General features: G+C 45.0%; 2 protein-coding genes across 2 annotated transcripts; both read left to right on the plus strand.

The window, feature by feature from the left end:
• Window positions 1-888: 888 nt before the first annotated feature.
• On the plus strand, window positions 889-5,729 carry LOC118081324 (vomeronasal type-2 receptor 26-like). The gene is made up of 3 exons (XM_088664171.1): window positions 889-1,074; window positions 2,926-3,052; window positions 3,987-5,729. The coding sequence occupies exons 1-3, from the start codon at window positions 889-891 to the stop codon at window positions 4,889-4,891; spliced, it is 1,218 nt and encodes a 405-aa protein (XP_088520297.1). The 3' UTR covers window positions 4,892-5,729.
• Window positions 5,730-9,574: 3,845 nt separating this feature from the next.
• LOC148687134 (vomeronasal type-2 receptor 1-like) lies at window positions 9,575-23,281 on the plus strand. The gene is given in 7 exon segments (XM_088662512.1): window positions 9,575-9,777; window positions 13,614-13,911; window positions 14,526-15,341; window positions 16,989-17,168; window positions 21,071-21,298; window positions 22,758-22,884; window positions 23,271-23,281. Coding segments are annotated over 7 exon segments (1,863 nt in total).
• The last annotated feature ends 898 nt before the right edge of the window (window positions 23,282-24,179 follow it).

Below are 24,179 nucleotides of genomic sequence, written 5' to 3' on the forward strand. Positions count from 1 at the left end.
AATCTCAAACTGCATTTGTGCATCTAAGGACTCTGTTCTGCCCTCCTCATTTTCCTGTGTGCTCTTTGAGACCAGGGAGGAGGGGAGCCTGTCTCAGTAGGAGAGGGAGAGCCCATGGATTCTCCAGCATTATCTTGACCCCTCTCCTTGACCACACTGGGAGCCACTGTGGTGTAGTGGATAAGAGCGATAGACTCGTAATCTGGGGAACCGGGTTCGTGTCTCCGCTCCTCCACATGCAGCTGCTGGGTGACCTTGGGCTAGTTACACTTCTCTGAAGTCTCTCAGCCCCACTCACCTCACAGAGTGTTTGTTGTGGGGGAGGAAGGGGAAAGGGAGATTGTTAGCCGCTTTGAGATTCGTTCGGGTAGTGATAAAGCAGGATATCAAATCCAAACTCTTTTTTCTTCTTCTTCCTCTGCTTCAGTCTCGGAGTCTGAACTGCTCCCTGTCACTGACTCTCCATGCTCACTAAACCCTGTTGCCTCTTCAGCATCCAGCCCCTCATCACAATCTTCTTCTTCTGATCTCTCCTCAGTGTCCCACCACCAATGCCCTGTCTCTGAGCCTTCCTCAACTGGGGGTTCCCTTGAAGATCCCCTGGCTAGTGTTTCCCACAATTCCTCAGACTGCCCAACCAGTCCCTGACACTCCGTAGCCAATCCCAAATGAAATGCGCAGAGATGAATAGTCAGTGGTGTTTTCCCTGTGGCCCTTTTCTCTGCTATACCTGACACTCTGTAGCGAATCCCAAAGGGGAGCAGATCCAAGCATGAAATGCACAGAGTTGAACAGTCAGTGTTGTTTTCCCTGTTCTATATGCGGCCCTTTTCTCTGCCATTCTAGCTCCACTCTTTCCTGGGAGACGCCCAATTTTACAATTCTTCAATGGACAGAGTGTATTTGGATGAGAACGGGGAACTTGCAGCTGACTTCGACATTGTGAACTGGATGGTGTTTCCCAATCGGTCCCTCCTTAGAGAGACAATTGGGAGAATCAATAGACAGAGATCCCTAGACCTAAAGTGCACCATCGACCGGAATGCCACTGTGTGCCCCAAATGGCTCAACAAGGTGCGTGAAATAATTTCATTTTATTAGATTTCCCATCCGATAAGCTTAAATTATGCCACCATGTTTTGTGCCGTGCTAGTCACTACTCTCCAGGATGGAGGAGGAGCCATTAATGAGCACCCTTTGGGTTCGGTCGGTCAGCCAGTTACAAATCCACTAAATGGTAGCATTGTCTAGCCTGCATTTTTCCAGCTTCTTTACAAGAATATCATGGTTTTCCCCTGTCACATTTAAACCATAAAAAACATTAAATCTGTAGGGGAGAGTGGCTTTTAACAGCCTCAGTGCTGGCAGTATTTCCAGAAATGCTCCTATGAATCCATGTTCTATGGGGAAAGTGTGCAATAGATTTGTTTGCAAAAAGGGATGGCCTCCTAACTTGAACCCTTCAAGGAGATTTGATCATCTCTCAACATTTGCAGTTAGTTCCTCTTCCAACCCTTTTAGTGATTGAAAAAACATTGTTATCAGAGCAGCTTCCACGGCTTTCAATTGGCTGTAGGAAGCACCTGCAGCCAATTGGAAGTTGCGCCTGGGACCTGAACGTTTCAGAACTCAAACAGACTACTGGAACAGATTTTGTTCGAGTTCCAAGGTATGACTGTAATGGAAAAACACTGCTTGCAAAACCTACTGGATGACAGACTTGAGAACTATGATTCTGAATCATGCCCTGTTTGATACTTCGGCCAAACCAAAGTATCAAACAGAAGGTTCCACTTGGTCTATCCTTTGAGGATTTAACAAACCAAACTGAAACACAGCAGAACAACAGAGGTAGGGAAGCGGAAAGAACTAGGGTTTTGATCAAACGGAAACATTCTCATGAGAGGTTTTGCAGCAATCAAGCAGTATATAAATTTGGTTAAAGATAATTAATTAAGTATTACATTGTTATCATCCTTAACACATCAGCCTTAACACATTCTCCTTGATGCCCCAGTGTTGTGCAGTGGTTAAGAGCGGTAGACTCGTAATCTGGGGAACCAGGTTCGCTTCTCCGCTCCTCCACATGCAGCTGCTGGGTTGTGGCAGACCACATGGAAAGAAAGAAAGACAAAGAGCTTTTGAGCAGCAAGAAGCCCTGAGAGAGAGAATGAGAGTCCAGATTCCCTCCTCTCCCTCCAGGCTATTTTATTATAATGAAGGTGGCAACCCAAAATTCAAACGCTCCAATAAGATCCTAGTACAGTGAATAATTAACAAAGCTATCCTGAAATCCTATCCTACTCCCAACATCTCCCTTTATCAATACTACAAAGCATTTCTCCCTGCATACATGTAAACAGGAAAGAGGAATTCCTGAAAGGATTAGGCAGGGGGGACATCAGGAAACAGGATCCACATCAAAGGCTTGTTTACTGAAAGAAAAGAGGTATGCCAGATGCCCTTTTGGCAGATCTGTAGTAAGCATGTGAGACAACTGGGAGACAAATGCTTAGCCAAATGGCTTGTGTCTTGCATCTTAGGCTGAAACCTGATTTACCAGGTACAGAGAAATGGAGTTTACAAGCATCCTGTGGACTTATATCGCAAATCATACATTCTATAACCCAGGTGGAAGAAGTCTATCCAAGGGAGCCACGAAGCTCAGGACATCCTTCTCAACCACACACATGATCATTAATCTATGATTTATTACAATAAATCCCTGGGGTGCTGCACTGGGTGACCTTCGGCTAGTCACACTTCTTTGAAGTCTCTCATCCCCACTCACCTCACAGAGTGTTTGTTGTGGTAGAGGAAGGGAAAGGAGAATGTTAGCCACTTTGAGACTCCCTCGGGTAGTGATAAAGCAGGATATCAAATCCAAATTCTTCCTCCTCCTCCTCCTCCTCTTCTTCTTCTTAGCCCCTGCCTACTTCCAGGTGTGTGGAAAGTTGCCAACCTGGATTCTTCAAGGTATCTCAGGAAGGAATGTTGCTCTGCTGCTATGACTGTGTTCCCTGTGCGGAAGGAACCATTGCCACTCAGGAAGGTGGGTGACACCAGCAGAAAGACCTGCCCTGGGGGAAGAGGACAAAGGACCTTTCTAGCGTCCAGGGTTCATTTAAGGGGAGTTCTAGAACTGATGTCCTGCTACAACGCAACTGGGCATTTTCCTCATGGATATTCACACATGCTAAGTCAGGGGTCAGCAACCTTTTTAAGCCGTGGGCCGGTCCACCATTCCTCAGACCATGTTGTGGGCCAGACTATATTTTTTTGGGGGGGGGGTGAACAAATTCCTATGCCCCACAAATAACCCAGAGATGCATTTAAAATAAAAGGAGACATTCTACTCATGTAAAAACACGCTGATTCCCAGACCATCTGTGGGCTGGATTGAGAAGGCGATTGGGCCACATCCGGCCCACGGGCCTTAAGTTGCCTACCCCTGTGCTAAGTTGACACATTCAATGACAATTGGAAGCCTACAAAGAGTGGGAGAAAATCCTGAGATGTGGGAATTTGACAGTACTTTGACGGTTTGTCAAACATGGCACAAGAGGCACGATCAACTATGAGATGATTATCAGGCACAAATGTTTCATATAGTTGAGTCCAATATGATCCCTTTTGAGTGTCATAGTAGAAATTTTTGGCCTCAGGACCCTTATCCTAACATTGACATCTTTTCAGCAAAGGGTTTATCATTCTTTTATTCCTATCAGAAATATTAGTGAGGGCCTCCTGCATTGTGGATCCCTTAATATGTATAATCCTCTCCCTACTGTTTTTACCACCGATCGAAGACATACCAGTTGCCCCAGGTTTCCCTGTCCCATAATATTAATATTTATACCAATAAATGATCTCCCTGGTTATATGCAATTATTTTTATGTTTTCTTTTAGTGGAGACCACTTTGGTATTACTTCTTGTCAATGAAAAGCAGTACAGTAAAGATGTTATTCCTCGTGATCTTTCCAGATGCAGAGCATTGCGCCAGGTGTCCAGAAGATCAGCATCCAAACAAGGACAGAGATCAATGTTTCTACAAGATCGTCACCTTCCTGGCTTATACAGAACCTTTGGGGATCTTCCTAGCTTCCTTTGCCCTATTCTTATCCTTAACCACATGTGTTGTGCTAGGAATATTCCTTATATTCCAAGAAACTCCCATAGTCAAAGCCAACAATAGGAACCTCTCCTATATCCTCCTCATCTCCCTCTTGCTTTCTTTTTTGTCCTCCTTCCTCTTCATTGGAAAGCCAAGGAAAGTGACCTGCCTTCTCCGACAAGTGGCCTTCAGCATCATCTTTTCAGTTGCCGTCTCATCTGTGTTGGCAAAAACCATCACTGTGGTGCTGGCCTTCCTGGCCACAAAGCCAGGAAACACGATGAGGAGATGGCTAGGGAAGAGTCTGGCCAACTCCATTGTCATTTCCTGTTCCAGTGTCCAAGTTGTCATCTGCATCATCTGGCTGGGAATCTCTCCACCCTTCCCAGAGTCTGACATGCATTCCCAGCCTAGGGAGATCATTCTGCAATGTAATGAAGGGTCTGTTGCCATGTTTTACGGCTCCCTTAGCTACATGGGCTTCCTGGCTGCCATCTGCTTCACGGTGGCTTTTCTGGCCAGGAAGCTGCCTGGGGCCTTCAATGAAGCCAAGCTGATCACCTTCAGCATGCTGGTCTTCTGCAGCGTTTGGGTCTCGTTTGTACCCACCTACCTGAGCACAAAGGGGAAGTACATGGTAGCTGTACAGGTCTTCTCCATCTTGGCCTCCAGTGCTGGGCTTTTGGGCTGCATCTTCATTCCCAAGTGCTACATTATTGTACTGAGGCCTGATCTGAACACAAAAGAGCATCTGACAACAAAAGCTGACTCCTAAATTACTACATATTACTAAATTTCCAGTACAACAATGATGAGAAAGACATACTTCCTGGCAAATGTAGCTTCTTGGATTTAAAGGCATGTTTGTGGCTCCTTTTCTGATGGTTACTTTTCAAACCTTAAAGAATGTTTACATTTTGTTTTTAATTGTGCTATTTTAACTTGGAAAGTTGAGCGACTTCCTCTTAAAATTTTGAGATATGGCTTGTTCTTCATTGTAGATAGAATTAATATCTGTATTTTCCTTCACAAACATTATGTTTAAAATACTGAGAAAATTGTACCCTAATACAGTGGTTCCCAACAGGTGGTCCGGGGACCCCCAGGGGTCCGTGAGCTATGCCAGAGGGGTCCGCAAGATGCTATTAGAATAAAAAATATATTAAATATATTTCGTATGATAACAGATTTTTTGTTTTGGCCGCTTCCTGCATGAGCAGAGTCTAGCGCAAAACTAGAATTAGATAGAGGCAGTAGTTCTGCTGTATGCCGTTAGGTGGCGCTTTACAAACACTACTGTTTTGCAAAGAGGCAGCGCGCGCATTCTACTAACGCTCACCTCCCCAAGATGCTTTGCGCGCGTCGGCTTCATTTGTGCGCTACTGCGCAGGTACCCTGTCTTCTCCATTCCCCTCCCTCCTCCCTGGCGCGCGCTGCCTCTTTGCAAAACAGTAGTGTTTGTAAACAAAGCGTTGTTTTTCGCGGAAGCTACAGTTCGCGTAGTTAAAAATGGACCGTTGGTTAAAAAGTGGTTCGTTAAAACGACAAAGGCCTACAGATGAAGAGGAAGATAATGCATTTGATGTTCAAGCAAGTAAGTCAGTGACTCTCGAACCGATTATAAAATATAAAAAAGATCAGCCAAGATCAGCTCCAGCTGGCCCTTTGGCCCATAAGAGGCAGGGCTTGTTGTTGTTTAGTCGTTTAGTCGTGTCCGACTCTTCGTGACCCCATGGACCATAGCACGCCAGGCACTCCTGTCTTGCACTGCCTCCCGCAGTTTGGTCAAACTCATGTTCGTAGCTTCGAGAACACTGTCCAACCATCTTGTCCTCTGTCGTCCCCTTCTCCTAGTGCCCTCAATCTTTCCCAACATCAGGGTCTTTTCCAAGGATTCTTCTCTTCTCATGAGGTGGCCAAAGTATTGGAGCCTCAGCTTCACGATCTGTCCTTCCAGGGAGCACTCAGGGCTGATTTCCTTTAGAATAGATAGGTTTGATCTTCTAGCAGTCCATGGGACTCTCAAGAGTCTCCTCCAGCACCATAATTCAAAAGCATCAATTCTTCGACGATCAGCCTTCTTTATGGTCCAGCTCTCACTTCCATACATCACTACTGGGAAAACCATAGCTTTAACTATACGGACCTTTGTCGGCAAAGTGATGTCTCTGCTTTTTAAGATGCTGTCTAGGTTTGTCATTGCTTTTCTCCCAAGAAGCAGGCGTCTTTTAATTTCGTGACTGCTGTCACCATCTGCAGTGATCAAGGAGCCCAAGAAAGTAAAATCTCTCACTGCCTCCATTTCTTCCCCTTCTATTTGCCAGGAGGTGATGGGACCAGTGGCCATGATCTTGGTTTTTTTGATGTTGAGCTTCAGACCATATTTTGCGCTCTCCTCTTTCACCCTCATTAAAAGGTTCTTTAATTCCTCCTCGCTTTCTGCCATCAAGGTTGTGTCATCTGCATATCTGAGGTTGTTGATATTTCTTCCGGCAATCTTAATTCCGGCTTGGGATTCATCTAGTCCAGCCTTTCGCATGATGAATTCTGCATATAAGTTAAATAAGCAGGGAGACAATATACAACCTTGTCGTACTCCTTTCCCAATTTTGAACCAATCAGTTGTTCCATATCCAGTTCTAACTGTAGCTTCTTGTCCCACATAGAGATTTCTCAGGAGACATATGAGGTGATCAGGCACTCCCATTTCTTTAAGAACTTGCCATAGTTTGCTGTGGTCGACACAGTCAAAGGCTTTTGCATAGTCAATGAAGCAGAAGTAGACGTTTTTCTGGAACTCTCTAGCTTTCTCCATAATCCAGCGCATGTTTGCTATTTGGTCTCTGGTTCCTCTGCCCTTTCGAAATCCAGCTTGCACTTCTGGGAGTTCTCGGTCCACATACTGCCTAAGCCTGCCTTGTAGAATTTTAAGCATAACCTTGCTAGCGTGTGAAATGAGCGCAATTGTGCGGTAGTTGGAGCATTCTTTGGCACTGCCCTTCTTTGGAATTGGGATGTAGACTGATCTTCTCCAATCCTCTGGCCATTGCTGAGTTTTCCAAACTTGCTGGCATATTGGGTGTAGCACCTTAACAGCATCATCTTTTAAAATTTTAAATAGTTCAGCTGGAATATCATCACTTCCACTGGCCTTGTTATTAGCAATGCTTTCTAAGGCCCATTTGACTTCACTCTCCAAGATGTCTGGCTCAAGGTCAGCAACCACACTACCTGGGGTGTATGAGACCTCCATATCTTTCTGGTATAATTCCTCTGTGTATTCTTGCCACCTCTTCTTGATGTCTTCTGCTTCTGTTAGGTCCTTACCACTTTTGTCCTTGATTATGGTAATCTTTGTACGAAATGTTCCTTTCATATCTCCAATTTTCTTGAACAGATCTCTGGTTTTCCCCATTCTATTGTTTTCCTCTATTTCTTTGCATTGCTCATTTAAGAAGACCCTCTTGTCTCTCCTTGCTCTTTTTTGGAAATCTGCATTCAGTTTCCTGTATCTTTCCCTGTCTCCCTTGCATTTTGCTTGCCTCCTCTCCTCCGCTATTTGTAAGGCCTCGTTGGATAGCCATTTTGCTTTCTTGCATTTCCTTTTCCTTGGGATGGTTTTCGTTGCTGCCTCCTGTATAATGTTACGAGCCTCCATCCATAGTTCTTCAGGCACTCTGTCCACCAAATCTAAATCCTTAAACCTGTTCCTCACTTCCACTGTGTATTCATAAGGGATTTGATTCAGATTGTATCTTACTGGCCCAGTGGTTTTTCCTACTTTCTTCAGTTTAAGCTGGAATTTTGCTATAAGAAGCTGATGATCTGAGTTACAGTCAGCTCCAGGTCTTGTTTTTGCTGACTGTATAGAGCTTCTCCATCTTTGGCTGCAGAGAATATAATCAATCTGATTTCGATGCTGCCCATTTGGTGATATCCATGTGTAGAGTCGTCTCTTGTGTTGTTGGAAGAGAGTGTTTGTGATGACCAGCTTGTTCTCTTGACAGAACTCTATTAGCCTTTGCCCTGCTTCATTTTGAACTCCAAGGCCAAACTTGCCAGAGGCAGGGCAGAACGGTCAAAATAAACACACACAAACACTTTTAATTTATAGGTAGCAGGTGGGGGAAAACCTGCATTGTGAAGGGTGAGAACAAGGTCACACTGTCCTGGGCACCCTCCTGCAAGTGGACCATAAGAGATGCTCATTTGGACTCCCAGTGGAGCATGTCAAACAGGAAAGAGTCCATTGCTAGCTCATCTGCCAGCATGGATAAAAGGCGGTCAGAATATCTCCTAGTGTCAATGAGGAATTGATAGGCAGGCCTCAGAATTTCTGAAGAGCCACTCGTCCATCAGTATCAAGAGGAAGATTAAATCTCCGGAGACATGGCGGAGGTGCCTCTTCTCAAGGAAGACAGGGAAGATGAGGACTGAAACCCTGGGTCCTGGTGGTGGGACAATGGGAGAGGGTTGAGCTGGGAGGTGCTGGAATCAAGGGGAGGGTCAGAAAAAGCAGCCCCTTCCAGTCCTGCAACAGAACAGTCTCAGTCCTCCTGGCTCTCCTCCTCTCACACCCTGCTCTAGAATAGTCCTACATGTTGACAGACAGACCCAGGGGAGGAGCTCACCCCTATGTCGCAGTCTCCGTTGGTTGGGGAGGGCTCCAGAATGAGAAGCTAGAGGGGGAAAGCAGGGCTGGAGCTCAGTTTCCTGCAACTTCTCAAGCTGAAGGAGTCAAGCCAGGAAGACCTCGCTGTCTTGCCGGCCTCTTTTTGATCTCCACAGCCCTTCTCAAGTTTCAGCTTTCCATATCCCAGGCATGACCCTGCTCAGCTTGCAGTGGTGCCACACTCTCGAGCAAGTCAGCAGGCTCCCATGAGAGCACGGCACCAAAAGATGTGCATCCTGATTTACATCAGAGGAATGTTGGAGGGTGTGGAACGGGCTGCTTTCACTAAAGTTGGACATATTCAGCTGCCCATTCTGTTATTCATCTCAGAGTCTGAAGGCACATGTGGCCTTTTTTGCAAACATGTTTTTCTCCAGCCTGCTCCTGCACATGAAGCCACGTAAAGAGTTCAGGGCATTTAGGAGGCCGTGCTTGTTCCCTTTATTATTATCAAAATCATAGAGAGGTATTTCTTTCATCTTCTTCTCAACAAAGCTCCAGAGATTTGTACAACGATCACCTTTCAGTCCACTCAAGGAGATCTCAGAATTGACAACAACATGAGGTCATTAAGATATTTCATCAGAGCAGGGAAGGATTGGTACATAAATGCCTTCTGTACTGCTGAGAATTTGGGTTCAGATTTAGGACAGGTAAGTTGCAATACAAGGGTGCAAGGCTGACTTCTATCCCTTCTAGATGTCAAGACTTGGTTGCATGCCATCAACATTATCTAATTATTGTCTAGTTCAGAGGAGCGGTCACAGGAAAGGAAGCAGGCACAGAATGGTATTGCTTCTCCTGCTCTTCCTGCCTCATGCAGACTGTGGAGGGAAGGCAAAATACCCCTTGACTTTGGAGAGAGACTGGATTGAGCCATTCAATTATTACAGGCTAGGAGACCACCTCATTAGTGGAGTCATCTCTGCCACCGATGCGATATTTCATCCACAGCACTTCAATGAGTCTCCCTCTACCAGCTTCATCATGTAAGTCCATTTATGGTGATTCGGTTATTGCTGCTTCATTCAATATTGATCTTTATTTATCATCCATTTGGAGCTGTGGTGTATCTGTGTACTTTAGACCTTCCAGGCTGTGATACTTTGGGGTTGTTGTTGTTGTTTAGTCGTTTAGTCGTGTCCGACTCTTCGTGACCCCATGGACCATAGCACGCCAGGCACTCCTGTCTTGCACTGCCTCCCGCAGTTTGGTCAAACTCATGTTCGTAGCTTCGAGAACACTGTCCAGCCATCTTGTCCTCTGTCGTCCCCTTCTCCTAGTGCCCTCCATCTTTCCCAACATCAGGGTCTTTTCCAAGGATTCTTCTCTTCTCATGAGGTGGCCAAAGTATTGGAGCCTCAGCTTCACGATCTGTCCTTCCAGGGTGCACTCAGGGCTGATTTCCTTAAGAATGGATAGGTTTGATCTTCTTGCAGTCCATGGGACTCTCAAGAGTCTTCTCCAGCACCATAATTCAAAAGCATCAATTCTTCGGCGATCAGCCTTCTTTATGGTCCAGCTCTCACTTCCATACATCACTACTGGGAAAACCATAGCTTTAACTATACGGACCTTTGTCGGCAAGGTGATGTCTCTGCTTTTTAAGATGCTGTCTAGGTTTGTCATTGCTTTTCTCCCAAGAAGCAGGCGTCTTTTAATTTCGTGACTGCTGTCACCATCTGCAGTGATCAAGGAGCCCAAGAAAGTAAAATCTCTCACTGCCTCCATTTCTTCCCCTTCTATTTGCCAGGAGGTGATGGGACCAGTGGCCATGATCTTGGTTTTTTTGATGTTGAGCTTCAGACCATATTTTACGCTCTCCTCTTTCACCCTCATTAAAAGGCTCTTTAATTCCTCCTCGCTTTCTGCCATCAAGGTTGTGTCATCTGCATATCTGAGGTTGTTGATATTTCTTCCGGCAATCTTAATTCCGGCTTGGGATTCATCTAGTCCAGCCTTTCGCATGATGAATTCTGCATATAAGTTAAATAAGCAGGGAGACAATATACAACCTTGTCGTACTTTATTCCCAATTTTGAACCAATCAGTTGTTCCATATCCAGTTCTAACTGTAGCTTCTTGTCCCACATAGAGATTTCTCAGGAGACAGATGAGGTGATCAGGCACTCCCATTTCTTTAAGAACTTGCCATAGTTTGCTGTGGTCGACACAGTCAAAGGCTTTTGCATAGTCAATGAAGCAGAAGTAGACGTTTTTCTGGAACTCTCTAGCTTTCTCCATAATCCAGCGCATGTTTGCTATTTGGTCTCTGGTTCCTCTGCCCTTTTGAAATCCAGCTTGTACTTCTGGGAGTTCTCGGTCCACATACTGCCTAAGCCTGCCTTGTAGAATTTTAAGCATAACCTTGCTAGCGTGTGAAATGAGCGCAATTGTGTGGTAGTTGGAGCATTCTTTGGCACTGCCCTTCTTTGGAATTGGGATGTAGACTGATCTTCTCCAATCCTCTGGCCATTGCTGAGTTTTCCAAACTTGCTGGCATATTGGGTGTAGCACCTTAACAGCATCATCTTTTAAAATTTTAAATAGTTCAGCTGGAATATCATCACTTCCACTGGCCTTGTTATTAGCAGTGCTTTCTAAGGCCCATTTGACTTCACTCTCCAAGATGTCTGGCTCAAGGTCAGCAACCACACTACCTGGGGTGTACGAGACCTCCATATCTTTCTGGTATAATTCCTCTGTGTATTCCTGCCACCTCTTCTTGATGTCTTCTGCTTCTGTTAGGTCCTTAACACTTTTGTCCTTGATTATGGTAATCTTTGTACGAAATGTTCCTTTCATATCTCCAATTTTCTTGAACAGATCTCTGGTTTTTCCCATTCTATTGTTTTCCTCTATTTCTTTGCATTGCTCATTTAAGAAGACCCTCTTGTCTCTCCTTGCTGTTTTTTGGAAATCTGCATTCAGTTTCCTGTATCTTTCCCTATCTCCCTTGCATTTTGCTTGCCTCCTCTCCTCCGCTATTTGTAAGGCCTCGTTGGACAGCCATTTTGCTTTCTTGCATTTCCTTTTCCTTGGGATGGTTTTCGTTGCTGCCTCCTGTATAATGTTACGAGCCTCCATCCATAGTTCTTCAGGCACTCTGTCCACCAAATCTAAATCCTTAAACCTGTTCCTCACTTCCACTGTGTATTCATAAGGGATTTGATTCAGATTGTATCTTACTGGCCCAGTGGTTTTCCCTACTTTCTTCAGTTTAAGCTGGAATTTTGCTATAAGAAGCTGATGATCTGAGTTACAGTCAGCTCCAGGTCTTGTTTTTGCTGACTGTATAGAGCTTCTCCATCTTTGGCTGCAGAGAATATAATCAATCTGATTTCGATGCTGCCCATTTGGTGATATCCATGTGTAGAGTCGTCTCTTGTGTTGTTGGAAGAGAGTGTTTGTGATGACCAGCTTGTTCTCTTGACAGAACTCTATTAGCCTTTGCCCTGCTTCATTTTGAACTCCAAGGCCAAACTTGCCAGTTGTTCCTTTTATCTCCTGATTCCCTACTTTAGCATTCCAATCCCCTGTAATGAGAAGAACATCCTTCTTTGGTGTCATTTCTAGAAGGTGTTGTAGGTCTTCATAGAATTGGTCAATTTCACTTTCTTCAGCACCGGTAGTTGGTGCATAAACTTGGATTACTGTGATGTTAAAAGGTCTGCCTTGGATTCGTATCGAGATCATTCTGTCATTTTTGAGATTGCATCCCATTACAGCTTTTGCCACTCTTTTGTTGACTATGAGGGCCACTCCATTTCTCCTACAGGATTCTTGCCCACAGTAGTAGATATGATAGTCATCCGAACTGACTTCGCCCATTCCCTTCCATTTTAGTTCACTGATGCCCAGGATGTCGATATTTATTCTTGTCATCTCATTTTTGACCACATCCAGCTTACCGCCATTCATGGTTCTTACATTCCAGGTTCCTATGCAATATTTTTCTTTACAGCATCGGACTTTCCTTTCGCTTCCAGGCATATCCGCAACTGAGCGTCCTTTCGGCTTTGGCCCAGCCGCTTCATCAGCTCTGAATCTACTTGTACTTGTCCTCCGCTCTTCCTCAGTAGCATGTTGGATGCCTTCCGACCTGAGGGGCTCATCTTCCAGCGTCATAACTTTTATATGCCTGTTGTCTTTGTCCATGGAGTTTTCTTGGCAGGGATACTGGAGTGGCTTACCAGTTCCTTCTCCAGGTGGATCACGTTTAGTCAAAACTCTCCATTATGACCTGTCCATCTTGGGTGGCCCTGCATGGCATAACTCATAGCTTCTCTGAGTTATTCAAGCCCCTTCGCCACGACAAGGCATTGATCCATGAAGGGGATACTTTGGGGTATAAATTTTTAATTCTTTATATTCTTTTTTTAATGTTTGCACTTCTTTTTAAAAACAAATAAAATTAATTATAAAAATAACAGGCTGGGGAGAGAGAGAGAGAGAGAGAGAGAGAGAGAGAGAGAGAGAGAGAGAGAGAGATGTTCCATGTCATTTAATGAGCCTTTAAAAACATTTTGTCTCTTATTGTTCTTTGAAAGTCTGTGCACCTCTAATTCCATCATGAAAAATCCCCTTGTTTTAGTTTTTTTTCCATGGGATAATGGGTATTGATTGAACAAGTCTTTCCCACCATCATTAATTGGGGATCGGCTGTCAAACTTCTGAAGCTGGATCAGTATTAGCATGATCAAATTCAAGAAATTGAATCCAGGACTTTATATTATGCTAAGAAGCTTGTCAGAAAAAGCAAGAGTTGGAAGTGATATCTTCACTGAATGCTGGAGGATATGATCTGATATGTGCATTTTTGCAGGAGAGGAGCGGAAAGGTACTGGCTGGCCCTGTCCTTCTTCTTTGCCATTCAGCATATCAACCAGAATCCCAGGCTCTTGCCCAACATCACTCTGGGATACAATATCTATGATAACTTTTTTCGTGGAAGGGTGACATATGAAGCTTTGGTAGACCTGGTCTCTTCTAGACAGGCGAATGTTCCAAACTACAACTGCGGAGGACAGAATAACTTGATTGCTGTTCTTGAAGGAACTGACTCTGACTCTCAAAACTCCATCCAGATTTCAAGCATGTTGGGCACCTATAAAGTGCCACAGGTAGGAATGGAGATAGTGGGATTATCTGGCTGAGGTTCTCAGGCATGAAAATTTTGTGTAGTGTCAACTCAGGATGAAGAATGCCTTCTTCAAAGGCATTGAAGAAAGGAGATAAGGAATGGTCTGATGAATTACTGTGCTCTTGTTGATATTACCTGTCCTTCCCCCCTTCTCTTTGTGTCAAATGCTGATTTCTCTCTGTATGTATGTGTTTGTATGCCTGTACATATAAAACAGGAAGGAAGGGAACTTCCCTCCTACTTGTGGCCATGCCACTAAAAATGGAATAAAGAAGAAAAGTTCCCCCTGAATGAAAATGTGATATTTTGTTTATTGATTGAAAGCATTTATAACCCATTCAATAAATAGAAATCTTTTAGCATTGCACAACGTAAAACAGTAACAAAATTGTTGAAAGAAGACCAGTAAATTGAAAACAGGAACTGAGTAATTCATAAAGATAAAAAAGGGGTCCAGTCTTATGTGCCAAATAAATCTGGGCAAAGGAACAACATGGCTTCACAAAACAGATACAGTATATGTTATTTGGGCAAAGAACTATTTCGGCTTTCATCCCAAACAATGGAAGCCAACAGTCCTTCTTTTCTTGCCAGGTCAACTATACTTTTGGCTCCCTTGTTCTGAATGACAAGAGGCAGTTCCCCTTTTTCTATCGGACGGTCCCCAAAGAAGAGGCCCTGTACCCAGCAATTGTCAAGCTGCTCCTTCACTTCAGATGGACGTTCATTGGTCTCATTGCTCCAGACACCGACAATGGAGAGAAGTTCATGAAGACATTGACACCTGGGCTCGTAGAGAGTGGCATTTGTGTTGCCATCTCACTAATCATTCCAAAACTTAATACAGACAATTTGAGGATCAATATTCCTCCATTTGAAAAGTGGGGACAAGCCCATGTATTCCTTTATTACGTAGAAACTACTTATTTCTTGGCGGGAATAAAACTGGGAAAACTAATATTCGACCAGCTGGTCCCACCCACTGCAGGGAAAGTCTTCATCACAACATCTATGTGGGATTTCAGTGTAGACTTCATCGGCTTCATCAACCATGGTTTTGATTTCCATCACTGCAACAGTTTTCTTTCTTTCTCTATGGGGGCAAATAAATGGGCAAAATATGATGATTTTGATGCCTTTTACTTTGCAATTCATCACTTTCGGGAGGAAGCTTTTAATTGTTCCTATTTACAGAATACATTGTCAGTGAAAAGCTGGACAAGATGCCGAGAAAGAGAGGAACTGGAGGTGCTGCCCCAAGATCACCTGGAAAGACTCTTATCTCTAAACAGCTACAGGATTTACAACACTGTCCATGCTGTGGCGCGTTCCTTACATGCTGCGTATTCCTCTAGATCAAAGTGGAGGTTGAAGGACAGTCTGGAAGTTCAAAGGCTACAGCCATGGCAGGTATTTCCTTTCCCATCTTGGACATTTTAGCCAAACACGACAATCAATTGTACAATTCCAGAATGGTTGTCTTGGAGACTCTCTGAGAACTTGGGGATTGTAGAGCAGAGGGGAGATTTTGCAAACCCTTTTGTGAAGTGCCCTGAATTTGATCCATTTACCCTCTCAGATGATAGTCTCTTTGGTAACAGTTCCTACTCAGTGTCCCACCACCAATGCCCTGGCTCTGAGCCTTCCTCAACTGGGGGTTCCTTTGAAGGTCCCCTGGCTGGTGTTTCCCACAATTCCTCAGATGGCCAACCAGTCCCTGACACTCCGTAGCCAATCCCAAATGAAATGCGCAGAGATGAATAGTCAGTTGTGTTTTCCCTGTTCTATATGCGGCCCTTTTCTCTGCCATTCTAGCTCCACTCTTTCCTGGGAGACGCCCAATTTTACAATTCTTCAATGGGCGGAGTGTATTTGGATGAGAATGGGGAACTGGCAGCTGACTTGGACATTGTGAGCTGGGTGGTGTTTCCCAATAAGTCCAGCCATAGGGAGAGGATTGGGAGCATCAATAGACAGAGATCCCTGGACCTAAAGTGCACCATCGACCGGAATGCCACTGTGTGCCCCAAATGGCACCACCAGGTGGGGGAAATAATTTCATTTCATTAGATTTCCCATCCGATAAGCTTAAATTATGCCACCATGTTTTGTGCCGTGCTGCCTTCAAATGCCTCCTGCATTTCTTGAAGATCTAACAGTGGGTCCCTGGGAAACTGTATTTGCAGGATTCAGCTGCTATGGCTGTGTGATTTCAAGGTGGTGGCTTGTTTTATTTTATTTAAACCATAAAAAACCTTCCGTTACAAATCCACTGAATGATAGCATTGTCTAGCCCGCATTTTGTCATTCCCCCCCCTTGATCATTTATGTTTGTGGAAATATGTTTTTCAAAACTGAATATTAAAATGAAATATAAAAATGATTTAGAATACAGTTGTACCTCGGCTACCAAAAGTCTCATAAGCCGAACATTTTGGCTCCTGAACGATCGTAAACCGGAAATAATTCTTCCAGTTCTCAAAAGATTTTCAGAAGCCAAACGCCCGGAGCAGCTTCCACGGCCTTCAATTGGCTGTAGGAAGCTCCTGCAGCCAATCGGAAGCTGCACCTCAGAACCCGAATGTTTCGGAACTCGAACAGACTACCGGAACAGATTCTGTTTGAGTTCCAAGGTACGACTGTAATGGGAAAATGCTGCTTGGAAAACCTACTGGATAGCATTCCCTGTTTGATACTTGGGCCAAACCAACAGAAGGTTCCACTTGGGTGACTATGACCCTCAAATAAGAACTTTTTAGCTTCCTCTGGTTTACACAGTGATCACGACACTCTATCAAGTACAAGAGGGGAGGTCTATCTTTGAGGATTTAACAAACCAAACTTAAACACAGCAGAACAAAAGAGGATGGGAAGTGGAAAGAACTACGGTTTTGATCAAACGGAAACATTCTCATGAGAGGTTTTGCAGCAATCAAGCAGTATATAAATTTGGTTAAAGGTAATTAATTAAGTAATACATTGTTATCATCCTTAACACATCAGCCTTAATACATTCTTCTTGATGCCCCTTTATGCTTAGCCCCTGCCAAGTTCCAGGTGTGTGGAAAGTTGCCAGCCTGGATTCTTCAAGGTATCTCAGGAAGGAATGCTGCTCTGCTGCTATGACTGTGTTCCCTATGCGGAAGGAACCATTGCCACTCAGGAAGGTGGGTGACACCAGCAGAAGGACCTGCCCTGGGGGAAGAGGACAAAGGAAGGACCTTTCTAGTGTCCGGGGTTCATTTAAGGGGAGTTCTAGAACTGATGTCCTGCTACAACGCAACTGGGCAGTTTCCTCTTGGATATTCATACATGCTAAGTCAGGGGTCAGCAACCTTTTTCAGCTGTGGGCCGGTCCACCATCCCTCAGTCCATGTTGTGGGCTGGACTATATTTTGAAGAAGAAGAAAAAGAACAAATTCCTATGCCCCACAAATAACCCAGAGATGCATTTTAAATAAAAGGAGACATTCTACTCATGTAAAAACACGCTGATTCCCGGACCATCTGTGGGCCAGATTGAGAAGGCGATTGGGCCACATCCGGCCCACGGGCCTTAAGTTGCCTACCCCTGTGCTAAGTTGACACATTCAATGACAATTGGAAGCCTACACAAAGTGGGAGAAAATCCTGAGATGTGGGAATTTGACAGTACTTTGACGGTTTGTCAAACATGGCACAAAAGGCACTATACCTAAAGGAGCGTCTCCACCCCCATCGTTCTGCCCAGACACTGAGGTCCAGCACCAAGGGCCTTCTGGCGGTTCCCTCGCTACGAGAAGCCAAGTTACAGGGAACCAGGCAGAGAGCCTTCTCAGTAGTGGCACCCACCCTGTGGAATGCCCTCCCACCAGAGGTCAAAATGAACAACAATTACCAGACCTTTAGAAGGCATCTTAAGGCAGCCCTGTTTAGGGAAGCTTTTAATGTTTGATGGAATTCTGTATTTTAATATTTTGTTGGAAGCCGGCCAGATGGGCGGGGTATAAATAATAAATTATTATTATTATTATTATTATCAACTACGAGATGATTGTCATGCACAATGTTTCATACAGTTGAGTCCAACAAGGTCCCTTTTGAGTGTCACAGTAGAAACCTTTGGCCTCAGGACCCTTATCCTAACATTGACATCTTTTCTTATTATTCTTTTATTCCTATCAGAAATATTAGTGAGGGCCGCTGCATTGTGGTCCCCTTAATATGTGGAATCCTCTCCCTACTGTTTTTACCACCAATCAAAGACATACCAGTTGCCCCAGGTTTCCCTGTCCCGTAATATTAATATTTATACCAATAAATGCTCTCCCTGGTTATATGCAATTATTTTTATTGAATATAGTTATGTTTTCTTTTAGTGGAGATCACTTTGGTATTACTTTTTGTCAATGAAAAGCAGTACAGTAAAGATGTTATTCCTCATGTTCTTTCCAGATGCAGAGCATTGCGTCAGGTGTCCAGAAGATCAGCATCCAAACAAGGACAGAGATCAATGTTTCTACAAGATCATCACCTTCCTGGCTTATGGAGAACCTTTGGGGATCTTCCTAGCTTCCTTTGCCCTATTCTTATCCTTAACCACGTGTGTATTTCCTTTCTCATTACTGACATCTCTGCCAAACAGGGCAATCAATTGTACAATTCCAGAAACGTAGTCTTGGAGATTGTCTGAGTACTTGGCGGTTGTAGTGGGGAGGTGAGATTTTGCAAACCCCTTTGTGAAGTGCCCTGAATGGGATCCTTTTTATCTCCTCTCAGATGAGAGTCTCTCTGGTAACAGTTCCTACCACTGGCTTAAACTCTTCTTTGCTTTGACCCCCACCCCCTCCATAAGAATTCCCTTGGGCAGGGAAGATCGCATTGCACAAGCTCTCTCTCCCTAAGCCTTCTTCCTTCCTCTTTAGGGTGATATTTTGGCACCTACTGAGCTCCATAGCTGCCAAGTATCCCATTTTCACCAGGAAAACCCCTTTTTTCCTACCGTTTCCCGGCGGTCTCCCGTTTAGGTTTTTATCCCGATATTCTCCCTTAAATCTGCTTCTGCTGGCGGCCAGAAAATGGCGCCGGCGGCGCCGGAAGTCGCTTTTACGTGTTTCCGGTCATGCGGACAACTTCCAGTGTCGCGGGCTGCCGATCCCGGATCTTTCCGTCCAGGACTTGGCAGGTATGCTGAGCTCCATGAAGCTCTATCCTTTGTCCAAAGGTGTGTGTCTTGCTGGAGCCTGTGATAAGTGCCTGAGCGACTCATCTTCTCATTACAAGAGTTTAATATATATGTACGTTTTTCATATTTCTGGCAGGTTTATATTCTGATCCCATTAATATGCATTGAACCAAAATTTCCATTTTATATAGAATATCTTGAATATTGTTTATACAGAGCAGATAGCAGCTGTAATCATCATCTGAGGCCCTTCTTCATGTGCCTCCTTCATGAGGAGTCTGGAGGGCAGCAACACGAGAATGTGCCTTTTCTGCAGTGGCTCCCCATTTGGAGAATGTTGTCTCCAGGGAGGTTTGTCTGGCACCTTCATTATACAGTGGTACCTCGGGTTACAGACGCTTCAGGTTACAGACTCTGCTAACCAAGAAATAGTACCTCGGGTTAAGAACTTTGCTTCAGGGTGAGAACAGAAATCGCACGGTGGCAGCGGGAGGACCCATTAGCTAAAGTGGTGCCTCAGGTTAAGAACAGTTTCAGGTTAAGAACGGACCTCCAGAATGAATTAAGCTCTTAACCCAAGGTAAAGGGTAAAGGTAAAGGGGCCCCTGACCATCAGGTCCCGTCGTGTCCGACTCTGGGGTTGTGGCGCTCATCTCGCTCTATAGGCTGAGGGAGCCGGCGTTTGTCCGCAGACAGCTTCCGGGTCATGTGGCCAGCATGACAAAGCTGCTTCTGGCGAACCAGAGCAGCGCACGGAAACGCCATTTACCTTCCCGCCGGAGCGGTCCCTATCTATCTACTTGCACTTTGATGTGCTTTCGAACTGCTAGGTGGGCAGGAGCTGGGACCCAGCAACGGGAGCTCACCCCGTTGCAGGGATTCAAACCGCCAACCTTCTGATCAGCAAGCCCTAGACTCTATGATTTAACCCACAGCGCCACCTGGGTCCCTGTCTTAACCCAAGGTACCACTGTACATCTTTTGGTGTCACACTGGAGTCAGAACAAAGAGGCAGTCGGTTGTTAACTGTTTATTCAAGAAAACGGCATACAACTCAGCAACACTTCCCAATCGATCTTGCCCCTATAGAGTAGCTGCCAGAACTGAAGGGACCTGCCTTCTACCCTTTCTAAGGCACCTCTGGTCTCTGTTCCACCCTCTTCATTATCCTGCACATTCTTAGAGACAAGGGAGGAGGGGAGCCTGTCTCAGCAGGAGAGGGAGAGTCTATGGATTCTCCAGCAGCCTCTTGACCCCTCTCCTCTGATTCAGCCTCAGAAGCTGAACTTCTCCCCATCACGGACTCGCCCTGCTCACTAAACCCTGTTGCCCCTTCAGCATTCAGCCCCTCATCGCAATCTTCTACCTCCGACTTCTTCTCAGTGCTCCACCACCAATCCCATGGCTCTGAGCCTTCCTCCCCTGGGGGTTCCCTTGAGGGTTCCCTGGCTTGTGCTTCCCACAATTCCTCAGACTGCACAACCAGTCCCTGACACTCGGTAAAGGTAAAGGTACCCCTGACCATTAGGTCCAGTCACGGATTACTCTGGGGTTGCGGCGCTCATCTCGCTCTGTAGGCAGAGGGAGCCAGCATTTGTCCACAGACAGCTTCTGGGTCACGTGGCCAGCATGACTAAGCCGCTTCTGGCGAACCATAGCAGCGCACAGAAACGCCGTTTACCTTCCCACCAGAGCGGTACCTATTTATCTACTTGCACTTTGACGTGCTTTTGAACTGCTGGGTGGGCAGGAGCAGGGACTGAACAACAGGAGCTCACCCCATCGTGGGGATTCGAACTGCTGACCTTCTGATCGGCAAGCCCTAGGCTCTGTGGTTTAGACCACAGCGCCATCCGCACCTGACACTCTGTAGCGAATCCCAAAGGGGAGCAGATCCAAGCATGAAATGCACACAGTTGAACAGTCAGTGTTGTTTTCCCTGTTCTATATGCGGCCCTTTTCTCTGCCATTCTAGCTCCACTCTTTCCTGGGAGACACCCAATTTTACAATTCTTCAATGGACGGAGTGTATTTGGATGAGAACGGGGACCTGGCAGCTGACTTCGACATTGTGAACTGGATGGTGCTTCCCAATCGGTCCCTCCTTAGAGAGACAATTGGGAGAATCAATAGACAGAGATCCCTAGACCTAAAGTGCGCCATTGACCAGAATGCCATTGTGTGCCCCATATGGCACAACCAGGTGGGGGAAATAATTTCAAGTCATGTCACCATGTTTGCGGGGGCGGGGGGTCCTACCTTCAAATGCCTTCTGCATTTCTTGAAGTTCTAACAGTAGGTCCCTGTTTAACTATTTATATGCCTGGAATCAGCTGTTTTGGGGGTGTAATTGTCAGGAGGCGTCCTACTCACAAGTAGAACCTTGGCAGAGACACATGCCCGACTGGCATGTTCCCTCCCTCCTGGTAGATCGTTCGGGAGCTTCTTAAGCATTCCTCAGCCTGAACATCACAGCGGCTGATGCCAGAAGACATCAGCACACTTAACGGATCCGCAGAGGTTTGCGCAGTTGCGTAACAGAACTCAGTAGCACAGCATTTGGCTAATCTACTTTATTTACATATAAACACATATGGAGCACTGTAACATGGCTCCCTCTCTCTCTAGCATCAGACAGCAAAGAGAAAGGACAAAGGACAATAGTCCCATTTCAGGAACACACAGTAAGACAAACATCCTGTCTACGTCACATCCCATTCCTGTGGGAACAAAACACATACAGTCATATGATAGACAACAAACCTATCACTGCACACAGGGAATGAATCTCCAACAGTAATTTCAAAGCGGTTTTTTATTTTAGTAAGTAGATGAGGTGGCCACTGGTTTCCCCCTTCCTCCCCTCTGTCATATTTAAACCATTAAAAAAAACCTAAAATCTGTAGGAGAGTGTGGCTTTTAGCAGCCTCAGTGCTGGCAATATTTCCTGAAATGATCCTGTAAATCCAGGTTCTATGGAGCAACTTCCAGAAAAGTGTGCAATAGATTTGTTTGCCAGAAGAGATGGCCTTCTAATTTGAACCCTTCAAGGAAATTTAACCATCCCTCAACTTTTGCAGTTAGTTCCTCTCCCAACATGTGGCAACTAGCACCCCTTTAAAAAAAACACCCCAAAACCAAGCATTTTTTCTGGAAATGGTTTTACTGTGCTCCTGTATGTCTACTGCTGTAATACTGTGATGCTAAAAGGTTTTATGTCACCTCCCTCCTGATCAAATATATTTGTGCAAATCTGTTCTTCGAAAACTGAATCTTACAATGAAATATAAAGTACTGGGAAATAGCCACCTACTGGATGGCAGACTTGAAAGCTGTGGTTCTCAATCAAGCCCACTTTGATACTTGGGCCAAACGAACAGAAGGTTCTGTTTCGGTCACTATGGCCCTCAAATGAAAAAAGTTTAGCTACCTCTGTTTAATACCGTGATCATGACACATTATCATGTACAAGAGGGGAAACTGAAACAGAGCTGAGCAACAGGGGAAGTGGAAGGAACTAGGGTTTTGATCAAACAGGGAAACATTCTCATGAGAGGTTTTGCTGTAATCAATAAGTATATAAATTTGGTTAAAGGTAATTAATCAAGTAATACATTGTCATCATCCTTAACACATTCTCCTTGATGCCCCTTCATGCTTAGCCCCTGCCTGCTTCCAGGTGTGTGGAAAGTTGCCAGCCTGGATTCTTCAAGGTATCTCAGGAAGGAATGCCGCTCTGCTGCTATGACTGCGTTCCCTGTGCGGAAGGAAGCATTGCCACTCAGGAAGGTGGGTGACACCAGCAGAAGGACCTGCCCTTGGGGAAGAGGACAAAGGACCTCACTGGTGTCCAGGGTTTATTAAGGAGAAGTTTTAGAACTGATGCACTGCTACAACGCAACTGGGCCCTTTTCCCCATTGAGTGTTCATACATGCTAAATTGACAGGATCACTGACAATTGGAAGCCTACACAGAGTGGGAGAAAATCCTGGGATGTGGGAATTTGACAGTACTTCGATTATTAGTCAAACTTGGCACAAGACGCACCATGAACTACGAGATGATTATCAGGCACAAATGTTTCATACAGTTGAGTCCAACAAGGTCCCTTTTGTGTGTCATCTTAGAAGCTTTTGGCCTCAGGACCCTTTTCCTAACATTGATATCTTTTCAGGAAAGCGGTAACCATGGTTTATAATTCATTATTCCTATCAGAAATAGTAGTGAGAGCCTCCTGCTTTGTGGTTCCCTTAGTAGGTGGAATCCTCTCTCAAGTGTTTTTACCACCAATTGAAGACATATCTGTTGCCCCAGGTTTTCATTGTCTCGTAATATTATTAATACCAATAAATGCTCTCCCTGGTTATATGCAATTATTTTTATTGAATATAGTTATGTTTTCTTTTAGTGGAGACCACTTTGGTATTACTTTTTGTCAATGAAAAGCAGTACAGTAAAGATGTTGTCCTTGTGTTCTTTCCAGATGCAGAGGGTTGCAACATATGTCCCGAAGATCAGCATCCAAACAAGGACAGAGATCAATGTTTCTACAAGATCATCACCTTCCTGGCTTGTGGTCTCTTCCAACTCTATGATTCTAGGATTCTAAGCAAAGAGGAGGTTGGGGGTGGGATGTATAGAGCCAAAAGTGCTTACCAGAAAACCAAGAGTGGAAAACAGCCTCAGAAATGCTGGAAAAGCAAAATTAGCTTGAATGGAGGGGGCTGTACTGCTGGAGACAGGTCAAAGGGGAAAACTAAGCTCCAAGGGCCTTCTGGCAGTTCCCTCACTGAGAGAAGTGAAGCTACATAGGAAACCAGGCAGAGGGCCTTCTCGGTAGTGGTGCCCGCTCTATAGAATGCCCTCCCATCAGATGTCAAATAAATAAACAACTATCTGACTTTTAGAAGACATCTGAAAGCAGCCCTCTTCGCACCATAGGTAGGCTGCAGGGGAGAGGGGGAGAAAGAAGCCCCCTCCGGCGCATGTGTGCGCATCATGCACACGGTCCGGCCGCCACACAGTCTGGGGGACGGTCAACCGGTCCCCTCCCAAAAAAGTTTGCTGACGCCAGGCTAAACTT

Source organism: Zootoca vivipara, chromosome 2 (genome assembly GCF_965207765.1).
Source record: "Zootoca vivipara chromosome 2, rZooViv2.hap1.1, whole genome shotgun sequence".
NCBI lineage: Eukaryota > Metazoa > Chordata > Lepidosauria > Squamata > Lacertidae > Zootoca > Zootoca vivipara.